Source organism: Acanthisitta chloris, unplaced genomic scaffold (assembly GCF_000695815.1).
Source record: "Acanthisitta chloris isolate BGI_N310 unplaced genomic scaffold, ASM69581v1 scaffold32431, whole genome shotgun sequence".
NCBI lineage: Eukaryota > Metazoa > Chordata > Aves > Passeriformes > Acanthisittidae > Acanthisitta > Acanthisitta chloris.
Genome location: NW_008658240.1, coordinates 6403 through 6715, shown reverse-complemented (window position 1 = coordinate 6715; position 313 = coordinate 6403). Strand labels below are relative to the sequence as shown.

General features: G+C 59.4%; 1 protein-coding gene across 1 annotated transcript in view; it reads left to right on the top strand.

Moving 5' to 3' along the window:
* Positions 1–5: 5 nt before the first annotated feature.
* Positions 6–313, top strand: part of TTI2 (TELO2 interacting protein 2) — a gene marked incomplete at its 5' end in the record, with an annotated part of 2900 nt that continues 2592 nt past the window's right edge. The window contains one exon of the mRNA XM_009085030.1: positions 6–250. Coding sequence (XP_009083278.1) covers positions 6–250 — 245 coding nt within the window. The remainder of the gene's footprint in view (positions 251–313) is intronic.

The following is a 313-nucleotide window of genomic DNA, read 5'->3' as shown; positions in this document are numbered from 1 at the left end:
CGCTGGGGGTGCCCGTGGTGGGGCCCATCCTGCGCAGAGTGATGGGACATGTCTACGTCTTTGCTGTCACATACGCTGTGGAGAAGCCCTGGAGTGATGAGAGGACTCGTGCAGTGGCTCAGGAGGTGCTGGAGCTGCTGGTCCAGGCTGCAGGCTGTGGCTCTGTGGCTGAGTTCCTGCGGGGGAAGGATGGAGAGGAGCAAGGAGGATTTGGAGCAGTGATGGGGCTCCTGAAGCAGGAGTTAACCAAGTGAGTAGGAAGGGGAGAGTGGTGTGTTTGGCTGGTCTGGAGACCTTTTGGAACAGAGCTCAG